This window comes from Equus asinus, chromosome 2 (assembly GCF_041296235.1).
Source record: "Equus asinus isolate D_3611 breed Donkey chromosome 2, EquAss-T2T_v2, whole genome shotgun sequence".
NCBI lineage: Eukaryota > Metazoa > Chordata > Mammalia > Perissodactyla > Equidae > Equus > Equus asinus.
This window is the reverse complement of record NC_091791.1, coordinates 39,669,423-39,690,170: the sequence shown is the minus strand read 5'-3', so window position 1 is coordinate 39,690,170 and position 20,748 is coordinate 39,669,423. Positions and strand designations below refer to the sequence as shown.

At 40.6% G+C, this 20,748-nt stretch overlaps 2 protein-coding genes across 7 annotated transcripts in view; one reads left to right on the top strand and one right to left on the bottom strand.

Annotated features, from left to right (window-relative positions):
* LIPA (lipase A, lysosomal acid type) overlaps positions 1 to 20,748 on the bottom strand; it is a 277,601-nt gene that overhangs the window by 97,885 nt on the left and 158,968 nt on the right. For 2 of the 5 annotated variants that reach the window (XM_070487553.1, XM_070487568.1), the window contains exon 1: positions 3,738 to 4,687. The exons of the other annotated variants lie outside the window; for them this stretch is intronic. The gene's annotated coding sequence lies outside the window, so the exon portion shown is untranslated. Of the gene's footprint in view, positions 1 to 3,737; positions 4,688 to 20,748 lie in introns of those variants that run through there. 5 annotated transcript variants of the gene reach the window in all.
* LOC106831946 (interferon-induced protein with tetratricopeptide repeats 3) lies at positions 3,579 to 20,455 on the top strand. 2 transcript variants are annotated; one of them, XM_070487464.1, is made up of 3 exons: positions 3,626 to 3,825; positions 8,509 to 8,705; positions 18,444 to 20,455. In XM_070487464.1, exons 2-3 carry the CDS (start codon positions 8,701 to 8,703, stop codon positions 19,900 to 19,902), a joined length of 1,464 nt encoding a protein of 487 aa, XP_070343565.1. In that variant the 5' UTR covers positions 3,626 to 3,825; positions 8,509 to 8,700; the 3' UTR covers positions 19,903 to 20,455. The 2 variants fall into 2 exon arrangements, with proteins under 2 accessions (XP_014697924.2, XP_070343565.1); XM_014842438.3 differs by lacking the exon at positions 8,509 to 8,705 and having other exon boundaries at positions 3,579 to 3,825.

Sequence of the window (20,748 nt, the reverse complement as noted above, 5' to 3'; positions counted from 1 at the left end):
ACAATCTGCTTCCACTAAGACCAGAAGCATGGAAGTGTTAGAATCCTAAAGATAAACAGAAATAAGACTGTTAGGATCCTTACCATGTGCATCTTCAACCTTGGATGCCAATCTGGGAAATGTGGGTTCCAAGTAGAGACCACATGCTCCTGTTTCCTCCCTTCCTCCACCATTTCCTCCATCATTTATTTTGGGGGAGAGATAACTTAATTTGACTAATTAGACATTTTCCTTAGAATTTACAGAGCAGCTGCCTCCTTGCTGGTAATCTACACCTTCTTGGGAGGCTGCAAACAGGGAAGCTGACTAATATCTCTAATGTAAACTGGTGCAATGACTTTGGAAAATAGTCTGGAAGCTCCTCAGACGGTTTAATGTCGAGTTACCATATAACACAGCAATTCCATCCCTAGGTATATACCCAAAGAGAAATAAAAACATATTCACCTAAACTTGTATATGAATGTTCATAGTAGCATTATTTATAATATTCAAAAGTGGATCCATCAACCAATGAACTGATATATTAAATAATGTACATCCATACAGTGGAGTATTATTTGGTAATACAAATAAATGAAGTACTTACTGATACATGCACAACACAGCCGAACCTTGAAAACATTAGGCTAAATGAAAGAAGCCAGTCATGAAAGGTCACAGATTATTCGATTCTCTTTACAGGAAATGTCCAGAGGTGGCAAATTTATACAGACACACAGTAGATTAGTGGTTGCCTAGGGCTGGGAGAAAATGAGAGGACTGGAGATGATAGCAAAGGAGTATGGGGTTTCTTTTGGGGGTAATGGGAATGTTCTAAAACTGATTATGGTGACAGTTCACAGCTCTGTGAAATGCTGAAAACTCTTCAATTGCACACTTTGAATGGCTGCATTGTATGGTATGTGAATTATATTTCAATATAGAATAGGGAATGAGCACTCTTGTTTCAAATGTATAAAAAGAAAGCAAGCTTTTCTTTCATCATCTTCTATTTTTAACTCTAAGTTTGTTTTCATTGTATCATGTCCTTCTTATGACCAGCTTTGTAAATACTGTCATTGCTTTTCACTCAATACATATGTTAGAGATATTCTGTATTCTATTTTCTGAATAGAGGATGGATATGAAAATCTGTTCCCACATGATTTTATTTTTAAACACCCATACCCAGGAACCATTCATCAGTAAATTTCCCAAAGGAAGAGTCCAAATGCAGAAGAAAATTTGACTCAATGTCTAAATCTAAATCTACAAGTGTACACGTTTTAGAGTACTGTGAATTTCTTAGTAAGCAGAATGTTATTCAACCACCATACGCAACTGTTGCAAACACCACACTAATTCATGAGTGCTTCTTGAGCCAGGAATTAGAATAAGAAGAGAAGCAAAAAAATAGGCAGCTGGTGCTACTGTGCTGGAAAATAATTCTTCATTATGCAAGAACCTATTACATCCAGGTTGAGAGGAAGGCTTTGACCAGTTCAGTAAATTTTCCTTTACTCTGATCTAACTGCTTCTGCCGCTCACATCTTCTCTGTACTCCAAGCAGTGTCTGTCTCTAAAACCTGCATCCTCACAATGCAGAAACTTTCATGATACAATTCAATTTCCTTTTGTTTTGAGCCAAGAAGTCAAGAGATAGACATACATTTTCCCTGAGCTGGATGTTCAGGGTTCCAAGTCCAACCGTGCCAGGATTAAGCAACAGATTCTGAGTAACAGAGATGCCATGTGTTCTTTTAAAAATTTACATTTTTTGTGTCTGTGAAATGTGGGGCCCTCTAAAGCACAGCACCAAGGGCAGGGTCCCCTTACTTGGGTGTAAGGGTGGTATTTATACCTTTCATAGTATCACAGTATTTATCAAGTATTGTTTACTTTTATCAAGGTATGTCACTTTATTACTACCAGGATAACAAACTGTTAAGGAAGACAACCAATCAGAATTATAGGTCTTTCCAAGTTGCAGCTCACTTTCACTGGACATGACAACAACCTCTCAACTGAAAGTATCTTACGATACTCCAGTTGTTGGAAAAAAACGTGTGTCAGTTGTGTTATACAGAAGTCTCTGCCTTCTGCAGCTTCAGAATGGAAGGAGCTGTGGGGCATCAGAATTTGCCACCTCCAAATGTGTCTCCTTGGCTTGACTACTTTTTAAGAACAAAAGACTCAGGAAGAAACTTTGACCTTCCCCCTAACTGCCTAAAAGAATGTAAGAGAGAAGGCCTGTTCCTGGAAGGAGCTGATACCGTAAGATAACTATAGCATAATATAAACTAGGGTGATAGACAGGGAGGAACCTAACAAGAACCTTTTTAATGAAAGTCCTCTCCAACTCTCATTGTCTTTGCAAGGCACGGTCAACATTTGTTTATCAACATTTGCCTTTCCACCTCCATGTAAATTGCCTTCTGCCCCTCTGAAGTCTCAAACCACTCTCCACAACATCCTCCTTTGTCCTTAGCTGAAGATGGTATTTAAGGCAGTGGCTTCCACCATTTTGGCAACTTACTCAGATTTCCTGGGTTTCTCCCACGTATGCATGTTATTCATTTCTGTGTAATTCTCTCCTATTATTCTGTCTCATGTCCATTTAATTCTTAGACCAGCCAGAAGGACCTAGAGGGTAGGGGAATGGTTCTTCCTCCCCTACAGAGTCTTTCTCCTACCTAACTGACAATTCCTTCATCAACTCAGACATGAGGACTATACTCCCTAGGTTTTTATGAATATTTACATCATGGCTAGGAAATTTTATAAAAATGAAAAACAAAGTCTCTCCGAGTGATACCACTCCTTCACTGCTTGAAGGATAAATACATAAATTTAGCAGCTAGCCAGCCAGCCATTAAACAATATTACATGTCTTACTACTTCCCATATTACAGCTGGGAAAACTAAATGACTGCCTTAGACCTCCAAAATTTAAACAGCTTCGAGTTCACTCCAAGGTGGCTTCCTAGACGAGTATGGAGCAAAAAGGAAATTCAGGCTCAGTGATTTGACTCATGGATAACCCCAGAGCTAGTAAACTGAACACAGAATTAAACCTAGGTCTCCAGAAGCAAATTGTCTCCCACAAGTATATTTACTGCATGAAACTACTTTTTACAAAATATTTCTGGAATGGCTTTTCTCACTATGTGGTCCCAGAAACCCCTACAGCAGCATCTCCTACAGCCTTTATTTTAAAATGCAGTTTCCTAGGGCCAAGTCTAGATCTGGACAGAGTCCTGGGAGTGCTTTCATATTCCCTCAAACTATAGTTCAGAGTCACAATTTTTTTTTTTTTTTTGAGGAAGATTAGCCCTGAGCTAACATCTGCTGCCAATTCTCCTCTTTTTGCTGGGGAAGACTGGCCCTGAGCTCCCATCCGTGCCCATCTTCCTCTACTTTATATGTGGGACGCTTACCACAGCATGGCCTGCTAAGCGGTGCCATGTCTGCACCCGGGATCCCAACCTGTGAACCGTGGGCTGCCAAAGCAGAACGTGCGAACTTAACCTCTGGGCCACCAGCCGGCCCCCAGAGTCATGATTTTAACCAACATACTTCGACTGAGTCTTCAGAGATCTCAACCTTAAGTTTCATTTCCTGCCTCTTGATTTTAGATCAGTTTCACTTTCCAGTTCCCCTTCCCTTTCATAACAGCTCAGAAACAGGGAGAAAGCATCAGCTGATGCATTCCTATTACCCCCACTTTCCATTTATATAGCTTTTGCAGCACTTACTTGAGCCAGACTGGAAAGATTTCCGAAGAGCAAATCAGCTTGGATCCCGGCTTTTCAGAAGAGCAGAGAAGCAGATCGCAGTCATGAGGTCAGTGAAATACCAATGTATAAGCATTCTTGATCTTGAATGCAAACTGTAAGCTGTTTCTCTGGTGTAGGCATGTTTCTGAGTTGTCCTGTTGTTTATGGACTAAACATACCTTTATCAGTATGGGCACTTTTTATTTCTGTTGCTTTTCTAGTATACACACTCAAGCTCCCTAAGCTTCTAGAACTGTTCACTGGGTGGAGCTGGGAGGCAGAAGCTGGGATGTGAGGGAGGCTTGGCAGGAGTGGGTGGATCCAATCAGGCACAATGTTTGCTGATTCAAAGTTCAAATCGAAGGGATTTACTTTCTATGGGCTTTTCCGTTGTTGTTTTCTTTGAAAGGACTAAGAGGCTTTCTTCTTGTAATTTTAAAATAAAGCATTTCTGGGGCCAGCCCAGTAGCACAGTGGTTAAGTTTCCACATTCCACTGCAGTGGCCTGGGGTTTGCTGGTTCAGATCCTGGGTGTGGACCTATACACTGCTTGTCAAGCCATGCTGTGGCAGGAGTCCCATGTATAAAGTAGAGGAAGATGGGCACGGATGTTAGCTCAGGGCCAGTCTTTCTCAGCAAAATAGAGGAGGATTGGCAGCAGATGTTAGCTCAGGGCTAATCGTCCTCAAAAAAAAAAGAAATTTTTCTTTTCAGCAGATATCATTAAAGAAAGAACTGGTAGCGCAAACCCAACTCACGTTGAGTGGAATTTTGCCCTGAAAGTCTGATCAATTCATGGTGGGAAGTGTAAGAAATGATTCCCACAGTTGGGCATTTTTCCATTTCTTATGTAAAAATAAAACTCAAAGCATGGAGTATCTCTTTATATTGCTCTGATGACAGCTGGCTAGCAGCAAAAAACTAATTTATCTTCAAAACATAATGACCTAATCTCTTTTCTAATACTGACCTCATTTCCAGTGATGGAAAGCAGATCAATGGATGCCTGGGGATGGTGGAGACTGGGATTGGGATAGACTAGGAAGGCACACCCGGGAATCTCTGTGGGTGATACAAAGAGCCTATAAGGAAATAGTAGTGGTGGTTACATGGGTATATACATTTGTCAAAACTCCTCAAACTGTATACTTAAAATGGGTTCATTTTATTGTATACAAAGTATAATCTTAGTAAACGATTTAAAAAAATATGAATATAGACCTGCTCAAGTTCTGCCATTGGATAGAGCCTCAGGAAAGACTGAGCTCAGAGAAAAAGAAGGCTTTCCCATCAAACACCTATGGGGAGGGATTGAGGGCTTGATTGCCTGGGGATGGAGGATCCTAGTGACTACTCAATGACTGAGAGAAGGAAGACCCAAGGGTTCCCAAATGCTCTGCAGGCTCATATTTGGGGATGGTAAGAGGAATTCACTGCCAAGTGCCTCAGATTACCCTTTTCTACATAATGGATTCCTGGCCATGAGTTATGTTAATTGTGCCTGCACGAATGGGGTTGACCAAATAACTTGACACTGCCCAGAGCCTTGGCAGCCAGTCTGCCCAAGTGGTTTTACAATGACCTGTGCTCGGGGACGGCTGGTGGTGCAGCAGTTAAGTGCACATGTTCCACTTGGGTGGCCCAGGGTTCGCCGGTTGGGATCCCGGGTGCGGACATGGCACCACTTGGCAAGCCATGCTGTGGTAGGCGTCCCACATATAAAGTAGAGGAAGATGGGCACGGATGTGAGCTCAGGGCCAGTCTTCCCCAACAAAAAGAGGAGAATTGGCAGCAGATGTTAGCTCAGGGCTAATCTCCCTCAAGAAACAAACAAACAAACAAAAAATACAATGATCTATGCTTGGGTGTGTCAAGAGCCACTGACCTCAGGAAGTCTAATGGGGCCTCTTTGAACCATGTTGGATTGAATCTCACATCAAGCTGCCCTGTGTCCCAGATGCTGTAGGGACAGGGGGAGGTTGGGCTGCTTCTCCCAGCAGCATTGAAAATTGCCAAAGGGGAAAACCACCTGGGGAACGCGTGGCACCTGCCAGTTGGCTGATGAGTGTCCTCCTCTGCCCCATCCACTAAGAAATTCTGTTTCTTCCTTCACATACTTAAAATTGTAACACTACTATAGCAGTGATCATGGTGGTAACAGTTTCTATGTGATCAGTAGTTAGTCATGCATTCTATTAAGTGCTTCACTTCCATTATCTCCTATCATCCTCCCAATAGCCCCAAGAAGGATGAACTGTTATTTTTCTGTGTATGTGAGGAAGATAGGCCCTGAGCTAACATCCGTTGCCAATCTTCCTCCTTTTGCTTGAGGAAGATTGTCACTGAGCTAACATCTGTGCCAATATTCCTCTATTTTATATGGCATGCTGCCACAGCATTGCTTGACAAGTGGTGCTAGGTCTATGCCCAGGATCTGAACCTGCAAACCCCGGGCCACCAAAGTGGAGAATGCAAACTTAACCTCTATGCCACTGGGCCAGCCCCTAGGACTATTATTTTTTCATTAGGCTTATTTTCTACATGAGCCAAATAGGGCTCAGAGGGCAAACTACTTGCCCAGGAGGTCAGGTGGAGTGTCTGAGGTCCCAAAGTCTAGTGCTGAGCATTTTATGCCTCTGTGTTCAAAGGCCAAAAGGGTGAAATGTCTTAATGCTTTGGTGACTCCCTAGAGTGCCCAGAGCCATACCTTAGAAGGTAAATGTGGATCTCCCAAGGGCATAGTTTTCTTATAGTTTGGATGGAAGGAAAAAGGAAATGCATTCCAGGACAATTTAAAAGTGAGAAAATGAGGCAAAGTGATATCACTCAACAAATATCCCAGAGGTAGTCAAAGAGATAACCAAAATCGAGGTGTCCTGTGGTTATTTTCCTCTATTCTAGATTGTCTGACTCACTGTTTGATACATTACATTGTTACCACCCAAAGGGCATGATCTGCTCACTGGGAGACAAAAGCGAATTGTCAAGAGGCAAGACAGTGGCAGAAACAGGGCATTTTATTACAACTTGCTAGCAAAGGGGAAGATGGCCGACTGATTTCAAAAATTACCATCTTAAGGGAGACACAGAATCTAGAAGCAGTTATATAGGCCAGTGGGAGGGGGTTAGGAGTGTTGACCTAGGATTCGCCACACCAGATCTTTCAGTTTTCACTGATGATGGCTATCAGTATAGACTCTCTGTTCAGGGGGTCATCACATTCCTAAGGAACTCAAAAGAACGAAGTTATCATCTTATCACAGCTAGGAGGTACGTGCACAAGCATCAGTCATAAAATCTACAGAGCAGGCAGATCTCCTGGAGGGTGCAAATCCAGCTGGGTTAGTTAGTCAGAGGTCATTCAAAGTACTATATGGTTTCTTTTCTACAATATGGCTTCCCCTATGTCAACCTTATGTTGAGCTGGTATCAACATTATCTCCCACAAGTAAGCAGGAAACTGCTTTTCAAAATACCTCGAGGACCGTGCTTCTCAAAATGTGGTACAGGACTCCTGCAACACAATTTCCACAGTGCTTATAAAAATGCAGATTCCTGAGCCCAAGCCTACCCCCAGAGTACATCAGAATCTCTGGGAGTAGGGCCTATAATCTGTGAGGGATCTATTTTTTTTTTTTTTTGAGGAAGATTAGCCCTGAGCTAACTACTGCCAATCCTCCTCTTTTTGCTGAGGAAGACTGGCCCTGAGCTAACATCCATGCCCATCTTCCTTTACTTTATACGTGGGATGCCTACCACACCATGGTCTTTGCCAAGCATTGCCATGTCTGCACCCAGGATCTGAACCGGCGAACCTCTGGCCACTGAGAAGCAGAACATGCAAATTTAACCACTGTGCCAGCCCCTGTAAGGGATCTATAATGCCTTTTTTTTTTTACAAACTCTTTTAGGGGAGGAAGAACATTTCCTCTACTCACTCTAGGTCCTTCTGGCTGGGCTATGAACTAAATTGACATGAGACAGAATAACAGGAGAAAATCAAACAAAGCTTTATAACACATGTACATGGGAGACACTCAGGAAAATGGAGCAACTCACCAAAATGGCAGAAGATCTCATCTTAAATACTATCTTCAGCAAAAGACAAAGGAGGAAGTTGGGGTAGGGGGAAGTCAGTTATGGGAGATTACCATAAAGCACAGTAAACAAGAATAAGGTTATTATGCAGATTTAAGTTGTTGCCCTCCACATTGATAAGAGTTTCTAGAAATAAGGTCATCCCCCTTTCTTCCTGGTACAGAGAGAGTGATACCCTTACAGATGGAAATTTCCATTACAAATGTAAATGTCTCTTACAAAGGGTAAATTTTACTTTTGGGAGCTTCTCCCACGTCTGCAGTTTTTAAAAGTAACCAGTCCAAAATAATCCTTATGCCGGAGGCACATTTTGGGGTGGCCAAATGTGATCCCCTACATTCTCAAACACAGTTAAGAATCTGTGTATGGGGCTGGCCCCGTGGCTGAGTGGTTAAGTTCGCGCACTCTGCTGCAGGCGGCCAGGTGTTTCCTCGGTTGGAATCCTGGGCACGGACGTGGCACTGCTCATCAAACCACACTGAGGCGGCGTCCCACATGCCACAACTAGAAGGACCCACAACTAAGAATATACAACTGTGTAAAGGGGGCTTTGGGGAGAAAAAGGAAAAAAATAAATCTTTGGGGAAAAAAAAAGAAATCTGTGTAGAACAATATCCCCAGCAGAGAATAAACTCAGCTCTCACACATTCAGTTTCAGTTTCTCCTCAACAGAAATCCAGACAACATTGCATCGGTTTCGTTTTCCTTTTCTCCTTCATAAAAGCACACACGTAAGGGAGAGCGTCCTAGGTGGAAATCTCTTCAGCATTTGTTTGCAACGCACAAGCAGAAAATAAAATCAGCCTGGACCCCAGCTTTTCAGAATAGCAAGGGAACAGCCGTCATGAGGTAAATATTCCCTGCTTCTCTGATAGGAAGTTGTGAATTTCTCACAAATCTTGTTCTTGCATCCAACTTCCTGAAGTATGCTGATTCAGTGCTTATAAATATGCATTTATCTAATTAAATCATAAATCTATCTTACAAATTCATGCATTTTTATTTTTGTGGCTCCTTCTGATTTACAGGGTCAGGCAGCGTAAGGACGTTGAGGGAAGCGTTTCCAGCAGAGCTGGAAGCTGGCAGCTGGGAAGGGAAGGGGGCTTGTTGAGAGAGCCTAGAGGGAGAGCATGCTCAGATCCTTTCAGACAAAACCTGGTCAATGAGGACTAGGGCCTGGAGGATAGTTACTGGAGGTCCTGGTCTCTCTTTTGTTTCTTATATTTGAAAGGACTAAATCAGAGGCTTGTGAGTTTTGTTGTGATTATTTTAAGAGCACACTTACTTCTCCGCAAACATGCTAATGACTAATTCAGCGCTGCAAAACTCCAATTCATAATAAGGCTGCTTTTACCTTGAAATTTGCTCTTTCGGAATTGAGGAGTATGTCTCCCTACCCTTCTTCTTACCGACCTGCTAGACCTTCCCTGTGAACTATGAATAGGGAGAAAGTGTCTGCAGAGTCTCAAACTGTGTTGCAGACACCCTGTATCACAACCAACCTGAGTGTTCTATTAGAATACAAATTACTGGGCCCTGCCTTTTGAAATCCTGATTGAGTGGATCAGAAATAAGGACTAGAAAAGGAATGCATATTTAAAGAGGATCACAGTTACTTTATATACACACTAAATGCTCCCTGCATTGTATGTGTATAAATGTGAGAAGAGGAAGCCCAAAGTGGGTGGGGAGTGGAAGGGGTGGGGAGAATGTTGACATAAAAGCAAGGCTTGCCTGCTTAAGGGATATTTTGGGGATGAGAAACCGGTGATTGGAAATCATTTCCAAAAAGGGAAGTCTTCCTGGAACCTTGCTACAAACAGCGTGGTCCAGTCCAACACCCCTTGGAAAGTTGCTACAAAGGCAGCATCCCAGACCTACTGAATGCAGATCTGATTTTTAACAGGACCCTCAGGTGATTTGGTCCATATGCACATTACAGTGTAAGAAGCACTGCTCTGGAGAGTTCCTTGGCTTACTATTTGAAGTGATGGGCTCCTTGGGTTGTGCCTGTTCTGACCAACTAACTGGGCATGAGGTCTGCCTGTTCCTTCACGTAGTCAGCGGCAGCATAACCAAAGCCTCTGTGGTGCAAGCTGCCTCAGAGGAGATTTTCCTGGAAACTCCTACTCTTACCATTTAAACAGTGCCTCTTTCTGAAAATTTCAAGATTCTGCTCTAGTAATGGCTTTGACTAGGCCCTGGAAGGGGATGTGGCATCCACACTGGAGTCTGTGGGCAGTGCCAACAGGCTGTCAACATCCTGGTAGGCAAACAGGAGAAGGAGGAAAGACTATAAAAGACTATAAATGAGATTTCCTCAGGACTAGCAATGCTGTTTTATAGCTTTGGTCAGCAAAACCTCATGGCTGCAGCTTAAGGCCATGAGAAATCTCTTCCTGGGCCACAGGGACTCCTACCTCCCTGATGTTTTCTACTAGATACAGAATCTTCAGGTAGGAAAGGCATTCAATTTCTCATGTTTCACCTGAACTTAGACATTCTCTTTATCAAGTTACTGCAGCCATCATCCTACTTGCTTGCTTGTCCTTCCTTTAAATATCTGAATTTAATTACTGTTCAGTAATTTATTAAATTTTATAAATATACATATAAAGCGTATTTAGAATGACTTTCAGAAACACACACGAGATAAATTAGTAAGTGAGGAAACCTTGGCAAATGGAATATTGGTTTTTAAAAGGCAATAATTTATTTTTTATTAAATCAGAATTATTTTCAAATGTTTTATTTTGATCTACTCAGTTAAATAGGTTAACATATGAATAGGTCGATTACATGATATATGTAAATATGTCAATTAATGCATAATAAATATGTAATGAAAATCCAAAGGAACAAAAAACCCAGAGTATTTCATGTACCTAAAGTACATAGAAGAAATAGGGACAAGAATTGCTAAGATAATTTTTTTTTAAATTTCAGCTTACTGATGTATAACTGACATATAACATTGTAAGATATTTAAAGTGTAAATTGTAGTGATTTGATATACATATACATTGTGAAAGGATTCTACCCCCCGTCTAGTTAATTAACACATCCATCACTTCATATATTTATCTTTTTTTCTTTGGTGAGAACATTTAAGTTCTACACTCTTAGCAAATTTCAGTTCTACAATACTGTGTTTTCAACTTTTGTCACCATGTTAGACATTAGATCCTTAGACCTTATTCATCTTACAGCTGAATACCCTTTTACCAACCTTTCCCTATTTCTTCCACCCTCCCCCACCCCCACCACCCCTGCCAACCACTATTCTACTCTGTTTCTATGAGTTTGACTTTTTTTTCAGATTCCACATATTGGTGATGTTATGCGGTATTTGTCTTTATCTGGCTCATTTCACTCATCATAATGTCCTCAAGTTCCATTCATGTTGTCACAAATGGCAGGATTTCCTTCTTTTTTATGGCTGAATAATACTGGTCACAAAAGATGCTTGATGTGATCTCAGTTTTCTTAAGTTTTATTAAGACTTGTTTTGGGGCCTAACATATGATTTATCCTGGGGACTGTTCCATGTGTGCTTGAGAAAAACGCACATTCGTCTGCTGTTGGATGCAATATTCTGTAAATGTCTAAGTCCGTCTGATTGAACATATTGCTTAAATCCAATGTTTCCTTATTGATTTTCTGTCTGGATGATCCATCCATTGTTGAAAAAGGGTAGTGTGAAGTCCTCTACTATTGTTGTATTGGTGGCTATTTCTTTCCTCAGGTCTATTAACATTTGCTTTATGTATTTAGGTGCTCATATGTTGGGTGTATAAATATTTACAAATATTATATCCTCTTGTTGGATTGACCCCTTTATCAGTAAACAATGACATTCTTTGCCTCTTATTACAATATTTGGCTTAAAGTCTATTTTGTCCAATATAACTATAGCTAACCCTGCTTTCTTTTGTTTTGCATAGAATATCTTTTTCCATCCTCTCACTGTCAGTCTGTGTGTGTCCTTAAAGCTGAAGGCAACTATGGGGAAGGAAGAAATTTTTCTCTACCCTCCTAGTTTCTTCTGGCTGGTCTAAGAATTAAATTGATGGGAGACAGATTTACAGGAGAAAATCAAATTTAATTGTGTACATATGGGAACCCCACACACATGAGAGAGTCAGAGACCCCACAAACATGAGAAGTTCAGAGACTAAAAGGTAAAATGAAGTATACATGCCATCTTGTGCTAAGGAATGCAATAGAGGCCTGAGGCTTCAGAGGGAAGGAGGGAAATTCCCAGGATGATAAGAAGAGTAGATGTTCAGGATTACAGATTTGCCCCACCATACAGCTAGGTCATAAAAATTTATTTCTGGTGATAACTCTTATTATGGGCAAGGCTCCCAAATTAAATTCTTTAAGGGAGAGATAAAAGTTTCTCTTGAGCCTGCAGGGTTTCAATTGCCTTAAGCTCGAAATATTCCACATGCCAAGGTGGCACATGTTGTGGAGGCCTGTTCTGAACCCCTTCACAGCATATAGTTGGCTCTTATTTTTTATCCATTCAGCCACTCCATGTCTTTTGATTGGAGAATTCAGTCCATTTATATTTAAAGTAATTATTAATAGTTATGGACTTACTATTACCACTTTGTTATTTATTTTCTGGCTGTTTTGTAATTCCTTTGTTCTTCTTCTCTTGCTCTCTTTCTTTGTGATTTGATGATTTTCTGTAGTAGTACACTTAATTCCTTTGTCTGTTCTTTTGCCTATCCATTATGGGTTTTTGCTTTGTGGGTACCATGAGGTTTATATAAAACATCTCATATTTATAACAGTCTATTTTAAGCTGATAACTTAAGTTTGAACACATACTAAAACTCTTCCTTTTTACTTTCCCCTTTCCCCACATTTCATATTTTTGATGTCACAATTTATATCTTTTTATCTTGGATATACATTAACAATTGTAGTTATAGTTATTTTTAAAACTTTTGTCTTTTAACCATTATACTAGATTTATAAGCAATTCATCCACCAAGGCAATAGTTTTTTAAGGCAAACCTCCTGGACTCTAGCTCTGGGTTTAATGTTTCTTCTTATTCAGATCTTAGCACTCCTGGTCCAATATACTTTGTTCCAAATTTTACTTCAAGGAGAGATCAGGTATCAAATACCTAATCAAATTGGAGACCTAGGGAGGAAGGCTTAGGAAAAATCAACAGACCTGAATTCCAAGTTTCAATAGGTTTTATTATAATCATGAAGCCACATAAATAGTTGGCTACCTTCCTGAATAAACTATTCAATGTAACCATAAATTTTTTAGCATGGTCAGCTCTAACATTGGTGAAGTAGTTCTGTGGATGGAATGTCCCCAAGAGTTCCATGCTCAGGCTCTCTCATGGGTTCAGAAATATTGAGTGAGCCTTTCTGTTTGCTCTACTCTTTCTTGAGCAATTGACATCTCCTAAAGCTTATATATGACAGGGTTGGAATATGTTTAATTTTGGAGAGAGAATCTTCATCAATACATGCTTAAAAGTTTAGTTTGGTAAGACCCCTCTGGTTTACTGATGTGGGGGAGGAAAAATTTTCATTATCCCATTCTAGGTTCTCTGGCTGGCCTAATAATTAAATTGACATAAGACAGCTTAAAAGGAGAAAAATAACCAAAAGTTTAATAACATGTATACATGGGAGAGATCCAGAAAAACTGAGCAACACCCAGAAATGGTGGAAACCATCACCTTAAATGCTGTCTGTCTTCAGCTAAGGACAAAAGAAGATGCTGGGGATGGGGAGTCAATTATGAGTGGATACCAGGAAAGGCATAGCAAACAATGGTAAGGTTGTTATGCAAATTTAAGTCATTGCCTTCTCCACTGGTAAGAGTTTCTAAAGATTTAGTCATGCCCTTCTTCCTGGTTTAGAAACACCCTGAAATGGAGTAAATGACATTTACATAAAACGTAAATGTCTGTTACAAAAGGGTAACTTAGTTTTCAGAACTTTTTCTGTGTCTGTAGCTTCTTTAAAATAATCCTTATGCCAAAGAGGCATATTTTGGGGAGGCAAATTCTGCTCCCCTACATGGCTATGTCAAAGCCTACATTACTAACACAGGGGAAAAAAGAAATAGTGTTATCAAACTGGCAAGATGGGTTCTGGTTTTTGTTGAAGCAAAAACATCCAGTCACCTGTCTTTCTGTAGGCTCACTGAGAAGTTGGATGAATACCTCTATCTATCCTTAGAATGTTCAGCTATTATTTCCAGGCACTTACATACACCTACTAATCTGCAGACACATTTTATTTCTCTGAAGCCCACACTTTTCCTTCCTCTCTGTAAACTTTCTAATTCGGCAATGAGTAAAGTTAACTGATGTTGAAACATTAAAATGCCTTTATTATGTTTTAGTTGTATTAACAGTTATAAAGAGATTTGTTCAGTGACCATCTTTATAATTTTCTCAATATTTATTTTCTAGTAATTGCTAACTTGAGTTATGACCTGTAGTCCTCCTTAGAGGGCAACTAGAATCCTCAGATGAAGCCAAATTGGAAAACTCTAGAATGGAGAGGGAAGATATTGGCATTGTGGTGCTATAGCCAGGGACCAAGAGCATGAAAAAGACTGCCAAGAAAAGAGGCACACATATAAAGAGGATATGTACATAGACAGCATCTTTCCCCTCTTCTCTTGCCTTGGATTGATTCCCTTGCCTCTGCATCTCTCACTATAAAGCATTTGACATGTAATCATATTGGGTCAGAAATGGTTCGATGAGCATTGCTGGAGAGAGAGACAGCAAGTAGATCAGAGCACTTGCAGCAGTGGTGTGGGGGCCGGTGCTGATCCACGGTAAACTGCAAATAAACTCAGTGGCTCCTCATAAAGCAAAATATATTTTGGCATTTTAAAGAACTTCCCATTATTCTGAGATTATATCCTTCTTACTTCTTCAATGATAATAAAAATGCTCCCTTTTTAAAAAAAAAAAAATAAAATATTGGTAAGGACGATTGATGTCTTTGGGGATGAATTTTCTCCCCATATCACTGTATTGCCAAATAAGTTGGCAGTCCTATTTGGTTCATAACTTTTTTCTGAAATTGTGCTAGTCTGTGAAATCCAAAAATATGAACAACACTGGGTTTAGTGATTTCTGGAGGTACTTTCCAATCTTATGGTGCCAAGAATCTACTGGTAAGAAAGGAGGAGCACAAACTCAGTAAAACATACCTCAGGCCCTAGGCAAACAAAGATGTGAGAACACACACTGAGAACTTGTATAACTTATTTAACTTTATCTAGTCAAGCGATTTCTCTTGGTGTCTTCCAACTACAAAAGACAAATTTGTCAATTTTGTTTAGTTTCTTTCTCGAAACAAATTCATTCTTTCTGGCGATCTGGCCTATGTCAGGGAGACTACTTCAGTCAGACTGAAACCAAGCCTGCAGGGTCTATGTGTGACTGCAGGGAGGTGGTGGGAGAGATGAAGAGATATCACATAGCATGGTGGCAACTATCCCTGGGCTTTCATTTCTTTACATGGTTCCTTCTAACCAGCTGTGAGCCCTGGGGGCAAAGAGGGCCAGGATAGCCTTTATTTTTTTTTTTTTTAAGGTTATGAAAGTTAACATCCTTGTGAAATTACAGATGTACATCATTATTAGTCATGTTGTAGGTATACCACTTGACCCCTAGTGCCCTCCCCCAACTCACCTTTCCCCTGGCAACCACCGATCAGTTCTCTTTGTCCATATGTTGACTACCACCTATGAGTGGAGTCATACAGAGTTCATCTTTCTCTGTCTGGCTTATTTCACTCAACATAATACCCTCAAGGTCTATCCATGTTGTTGTGAATGGGACGACTTTGTCCTTTTTTATGGCTGAGTGGTATTCCATTGTATATATATACCACATCTTCTTTATCCAATCATCAGTTGCTGGGCACTTAGGTTGGTTCCATGACTTGGCTATTGTGAATAATGCTGCGATGAACATAGGAATGCATGGAACTTTTGGAATTGCTAATTTCAGGTTCCTAGGATAGATACCCAGGGGTGGGATGGCTGGGTCATAAGGTATTTCTATTCTTAACTTTTTGAGGTATCTCCATACGGTTTTCCACAGTGGCTGCACCAGTTTGCATTCCCAGTGTATGAGGGTTCCCTTTTCTCCACAGCCTCTCCAACATTTGTCAGCCTTGGTTTTGGATATTTTTGCCATTCTAACAGGTGTAAGGTGATATCTTAGTGTAGTTTTGATTTGCATTTCCCTGATTATTAGTGATGATGAGCATCTTTTCATGTGTCTATTGGCCATCCGTATATCTTCTTTGGAGAAATGTCTGTTCATGTCCCCTGCCCATTTTGTAATGGGGTTGTTTGATTTTTTATTGTTGAGTTGTGTGAGTTCTTTGTATATTATGGAGATTAACCCTTTGTCGGATAAATAACTTGTGAATATTTTTTCCCAATTAGTGGGCTGTTTTTTTGTATCAATCCTGTTTTCCCTTGCCTTGAAGAAGCTCTTTAGTCTGATGAAGTCCCATTTGTTTATTCTTTCTATTATTTCCCTCATGTGAGGGGTTATGGTGTCCGAAAAGATTCTTTTGAAGCTGATGTCAAAGAGTGTACTGCTGATATTCTCTTCTAGAAGACTTATTGTTTCAGGCCTAATCTTTAGGTCTTTGATCCATTTTGAGTTCATTTTAGTAAATGGTGAAAAAGAGTGGTTGGTTTTCATTCTTTTACATGTGGCTGTCCAGCTTTCCCAGCACCATTTGTTGAAGAGACTTTCTTTCCTCCATTGTAGGCCCTCAGCTCCTTTATCAAAGATTAGCTGTCCATAGATGTGTGGTTTTATTTCTGGGCTTTCAATTCTGTTCCATTGATCCGTGCATCTGTTTTTGTACCAGTACCATGCTGTTTTGATTACTGTAGCTTTGTAGTATGTTTTGAAGTCAGGGATTGTGATGCCTCCAGCTTTGTCAAAGTAACACAAAGAGGTAGCACTGTGCAGGGTTGTTGGATGACTAAACAAACCTTACCCAGCATGTGGAGGACTGAGCCCTGATTTAGTAACTGAGCAGGACAAGAGCTCCCCGTTCCTCTCACTGCAGTGTTCTCCTCTCATCTGCTTTACCTCACTTCCTACATATCTGCTCACACAGTGATGTGCTTTGCAGGTTCTTACACAGACCATAGCTGTAGAAAGGTGAATGTAGGAAGCACCCCTTCTTTTGTCTAGGACAACTTAGGGGTGTGTATTAGTCAAGGTTCTCAGAGAATTAGAACCAATAGGATATATATATATATATGTATACATACACATATACATATGCTGCTGGTTGATGTCAGGACCAACCCACGAAAGTTGGGAAGAGGCAGCAGGCATTTGCTAAATACAATTGTTCCAGGCTCTTCCGTGTTTCTCCTGGCCAAGAACTGAACTATTCTGAGCTCTACAAAGGAGGAAATTCAGTCAGCCAACTGCAGAACTCAGACATCACTAGGGCTTGCTTTTCTTCAGCTTTTACTTGAAGGTTAATGGAGGATGGACTCCTGGGTGGAGAACTCTTGGCTGTCCTACCATTGGCTCTGTCTTGCACCGTGGTCATTAATTTTCTTCACATCAAAAGTAGGCAGGTATAAGCAGTGGGCTCACAACAAAATTTGACCTTGACTGGTTTTTCTATTTTGTACATTTTTCAGCAGTGAAACAAGACTAGATCTTCAGCGTTATCCCTATTTCTTGCAAGGGAAGAGCCTTTATATAATTGGACACACTTTAGTTTTCCTCATCAAGAATTTTAACCCTCTTTTGTATTATTTCTACAATAATTTGTAAGGATATTTATTTTTATCCATTTTTCTTTTTTTATTTTTCAAGTCAAACTTTTTTATACTGCCCTTATTTGTTAAAACGATTCTCACCTAATATATATACTTTATATATATAAATATACTTATATATATAATATATATTAGTATATATTTAAAGAAAACATTTATATATATTTTCTATATATAGAAATATAAAGCTAAAATGTATACTTTATATATATTTAAAGAAAACATATATATATATATATATATATATTTAGAATGGGAGAGAGAGAAATTTATTATGAGGATTTGGCTCACATGATTATGGAAGCTGAGACATCCCATGATCCATTGTCTGCAAGCTGCAGACCCAGGGAGGCCAATGGTGTAGTTCCATTCTGAGTTCAAAGGCCTGAGAACTGAGGGCTAATGGTGTAAGCTCTAATCTGAGTGTGAAGGCCTGAGAACAAGCCTATGGTGTAAGTCCCAGTCTGAAGGGAGGAGAAGATCAATGTCCCAGCTCAGCAGCCAGGCAGAGAGAGCAAATTCACACTTCCTTTGCCTCTTAGTTCTACTCAGGGGCTCAAAAGGTTGGATGATGCTCAGTCTACTAATTCAAATGCTAATCTCTTCTAGGAACACCCTCTCAGATATACTTACAACTAATGTTTAACTAGATATGTGGGCATATCATAGCCACACAAGATTAACCTATAATTGCATCACAAGATGTAATGCTTGGCAGGTACACATAACAATGACCATGTTTATTTTCTTCACAGTGACGTCAACAGGAATTCTCTGGAGAAAATCCTTCCACAGCTAAAATGCCATTTCACGTGGAACCTATTTAAGAAAGAAGGCATCTCACATGACCTAGAAGATAGAGTGTGTAACCAGATTGAATTTTTAAACACTGAGTTCAAAGCTACAATGTACAACTTGTTGGCCTACATAAAATATCACAAATGCCAAAATGAGGCAGCCCTGGAATGCTTACGGCAAGCTGAGGAGTTAATCCAGCGAGAGCACGCTGACCAAGCAGAAATCAGAAGTCTGGTCACCTGGGGAAACTATGCCTGGGTCTACTATCACATGGGCAGACTCTTGGAAGCTCAGATTTACATAGACAAGGTGAAACAAGTGTGTGAGAAGTTTTCAAATCCTTATAGTATTGAGTGTCCTGAGCTTGACTGTGAAGAAGGGTGGACACTGCTAAAGTGTGGAGGAAAGCAAAATGAAAGGGCGAAGGTGTGTTTTGAGAAGGCTCTGGAAGAGAAACCCAACAATCCAGAATTCACCTCCGGACTGGCCATCGCGACATACTGTCTAGATGAAAAACCACAGAAGCAATGCTCTGTCAATGTTCTGAAGGAGGCCATTGAGCTGAGTCCTGACAATCAGTATGTCAAAGTTCTCCTTGCCCTGAAACTGCAGAAGGGGAATAAAGAAGCTGAAGGGGAGCTGTTGGTTGAAGAGGCCCTAGAGAAAGCTCCTTGCCAAACAGATGTCCTTCGCCAGGCAGCCAAATTTTACCAAAAAAAAGGTGATCTAGACAAAGCTATTGAACTGTTTCTAAAGGCATTAGAATTCATGCCAAACAATGGCTACCTCTATTACCAGATTGGGTGCTGCTATATGGGAAAAGTCAAACAAATTCAGAAAACAGGAGAATCTGAAGCTAGTGGGAATAGCGAGAAGATTAAAGAACTAAGAGATTATGCCATGGACTATTTGATTAAAGCTAAGGAGAAGGGACTAAATTCTCTGTATGCATACTCTGATCTCACTGAGCTGGAAACAGAAGAATGTTATCTGATACCATTCACTAAGGAGCTCCCTGACACTGGGAGGCAACAACTCCATCAGCACTATTGCAACTTTCAGGAGTATCATGGGAAGACTGAAGACACTGCTGATCAACATTATTTAGAAGGTTTGCCCATAAGCACAAAATCAGCTGAGAAGGAAAAGATGAAAAACCAACTACAGAATGTAGCTGAAAATCAACTTCCACAAAATGCACCAAATTCTTGGTATCTACAAGGATTAATTCACAAGTGGAATGGAGATCTGCTACAAGCAGCTGAATGTTATGAGAAGGAACTGGGCCGCCTACTAAAGAATAGCCCTTCGGGCATAAGCAGCTTTTTCCTGCCAGCATCTGAGCTTGAAGAAAGCAGTGAAGAAATGAGCCAGGGCACAGACAGGTCCATTCTCGGAGGGCTCCCTAATCCCTGAGCTGAAACAGAGAGGGAAAGGAACAGAGAGTCAGGGAGCCTGAAATGGTGGCCATGATGAGGAGAGGGGTGGGAAGGCAGGAATTCCCCAATCTGAGTTTTCTGGGCAAGATGGCCTTGTTTATTGCTTTAAGATACATTTTAGAGAGCTGTTTTCTCATGTTTGTCCACCCTATCCATACCAACCACACATAGTTCTCTAGTCTGCAGATCTTATAATTACTTACTAGCAGAAACAGTGCTTCAGGCCCGCATGATGCTCATTAGTTCTCCGTTTGCACTCAGTTCACCAGATATCCCCTACCTCTGTCCTTGATGCCAGGAGTCATAATTGGTGACTGCCTACCAACAGAATGTCATCCTCCATCCCATTACTACCTAGCCTTCTTGGCCTCCTGGAAGACTAGCTTTTGACTAACCCTGGAAAATTCCTTATGACTTGCTCTTGGCTTCAGCCATGTATTTATATGTATTCTTGATAGTGATAATACAATAAATATGTATTCTTGATGATAATGCTACAATAAATTTAAAAATTTCAACTCAGGATAGAAGTAATTGTGTGGTTTGCATGTGTGACTAAGAGTAATATTAATTCCGAAAGTTTGTCTTGCTAGGGATGATGGGTAATTTCTACAGCCATACCATGCTATTCTCAACATGTCCATTTTAGCTCCTCCTTAGAGCTAACACTCTCACTGTAGCCAGCTCATCCTTGGGTTTGGGGAACTGACTTTCACTCCAGCCCAGCGGCCTCAGCTGAGACCATTGCCCAGGTAGCAGTTGGCCCTGTTGACCAGGGCTGCTGTGCTTTTCCATTTTCATGTGGGTTGCCTTCCTCCCTTTT